The 1465-nt window shown below is 39.7% G+C and overlaps 1 protein-coding gene across 1 annotated transcript; it reads right to left on the bottom strand.

The window, feature by feature from the left end:
- Nucleotides 1-354: 354 nt before the first annotated feature.
- LOC118048426 (pectinesterase inhibitor 3) lies at nt 355-1236 on the bottom strand. The gene has a single exon (XM_035058087.2). The coding sequence runs from the start codon at nt 1173-1175 to the stop codon at nt 582-584; it is 594 nt and encodes a 197-aa protein (XP_034913978.1). The 5' UTR covers nt 1176-1236; the 3' UTR covers nt 355-581.
- Between the last annotated feature and the right edge of the window lie 229 nt (nt 1237-1465).

The raw sequence follows: 1465 nt of genomic DNA, 5'->3' as shown, positions 1-1465 counted from the left end.
AAGATCTGCATAACAAGTTTCGAGTTCAAGTTAGGACGTGCATCTCTTATAAGAGTCTGGGACAATCGGAGTTTTATTCACTCACCTGAGCCCACAAGGTACGTTTTAGGAAAATGAGGTTTCTTTAATTTAAAAAAAAAAAATTAATTGAAACTAGATTTATTCTTGGTATAGATTTGATTGGATATATTTAAAAATAAATAAATTTCAACTAATTTAATTTTATATAAAAAATAATAATTAATATTTCAATATCACGCAAATGTGTTGGTAACTGATTATTAATTTATTTGCTCCGATCCCACGTATCTCATATGGATTCTAAAATTCATAATAAATTGTGAAAAGGGAGGATGATGACATGTGTTGGTAACTTATATTTATTTGCCCCCACGTATCTCAGATAGATAGATTCAAAGGGAGAGGGCGATGACATGATTTACACTTAATTACGAGCACAAACTGGATTAATAAGTAGGTGATCAAATCTTACACACAGCTTCCATATATAAAAACACTATATAAAAAAAAAGGGGGTAGAAAATACAAAGATATATTACAAATCACAAAAGCTTCCATATTCAATGACCCAGCTTTGGCCTCCCACGACTTTCATCAAGACGATTAATCATGTACAAAGCATTACTAGTAACCCTAGCAACATTAGTGATCTTTCTCTTCACATCATCCTTGGCTTTGCTTTCAACTTCGTGAAACCCATCAAGACACGTGTCCTCGTTGGTCAAAGCCGAGCTGACCCATGTCTGTGCATTACTCATCTGCCACCTAAACGTTTCCTCTCTCAAATGCTTCAACTCTCTCAGTGTCTTGCTCAGCTCATCCACCGAGTCATATATCTGCTCAACACAATCACTCAGTGCAACTCGCTCTCTCTTTTTCTTAAGACCCGAGAGTGTGCTCAAGTAGTTTGACACTTTCCTGGCACGTGCAATGCTTACCTTGACAGCTGCTTGGGCCAGGTCACGTGGGGTGTTGGCAGGGCCTGCATAAGAGGAAAGAGTGCGGAGGCAGAGGTTAGGGTAGCTAGCGTGGACGCAGGATGAACGGACTATATCTCGCGGTGCATTTTGGGACCTTGCAGCGGCGGAGTTAGGAGATGCGGAGAAGGAAATGAAGATGAAGAGAAGGCTAAAGAGAGAGAGGGGGGGAGACATTGTTTCTACCTCTTACACGTGGCTAGCTGTAGTAGTGTAAGAGCGTGAGTGATGCTATTACAATGGCAGATGGATTTTATAAGGGAATGGTGCTAGAGTATGGGCTTCATGTTGACACCTAATTACGGGATTGCCCTTCTATTCTTTCGCGTGTGTAATCCGTTGGACGGTGCACCACGTAGTGAAAAGTATCTCTTTCATTATTTTTTCTTAATTTTTCTTGTAAGCTAGGATACAAGGTTAGTTTAGTCCAGGATGATTGTGCTATACAACGGAGTAAATGCACCATA

Source organism: Populus alba, chromosome 6, assembly GCF_005239225.2.
Source record: "Populus alba chromosome 6, ASM523922v2, whole genome shotgun sequence".
Taxonomy (NCBI): Eukaryota; Viridiplantae; Streptophyta; class Magnoliopsida; order Malpighiales; family Salicaceae; genus Populus; species Populus alba.
The sequence above is the reverse complement of the archived record's forward strand: the minus strand, read 5'-3'. Positions and strand labels throughout refer to the sequence as shown.

What these genes read in the sequence shown, in the direction of transcription:
- LOC118048426 (XM_035058087.2), bottom strand. Translation starts at nt 1,175, where the DNA reads ATGTCTCCCCCCCTCTCTCTCTTTAGCCTTCTCTTCATCTTCATTTCC.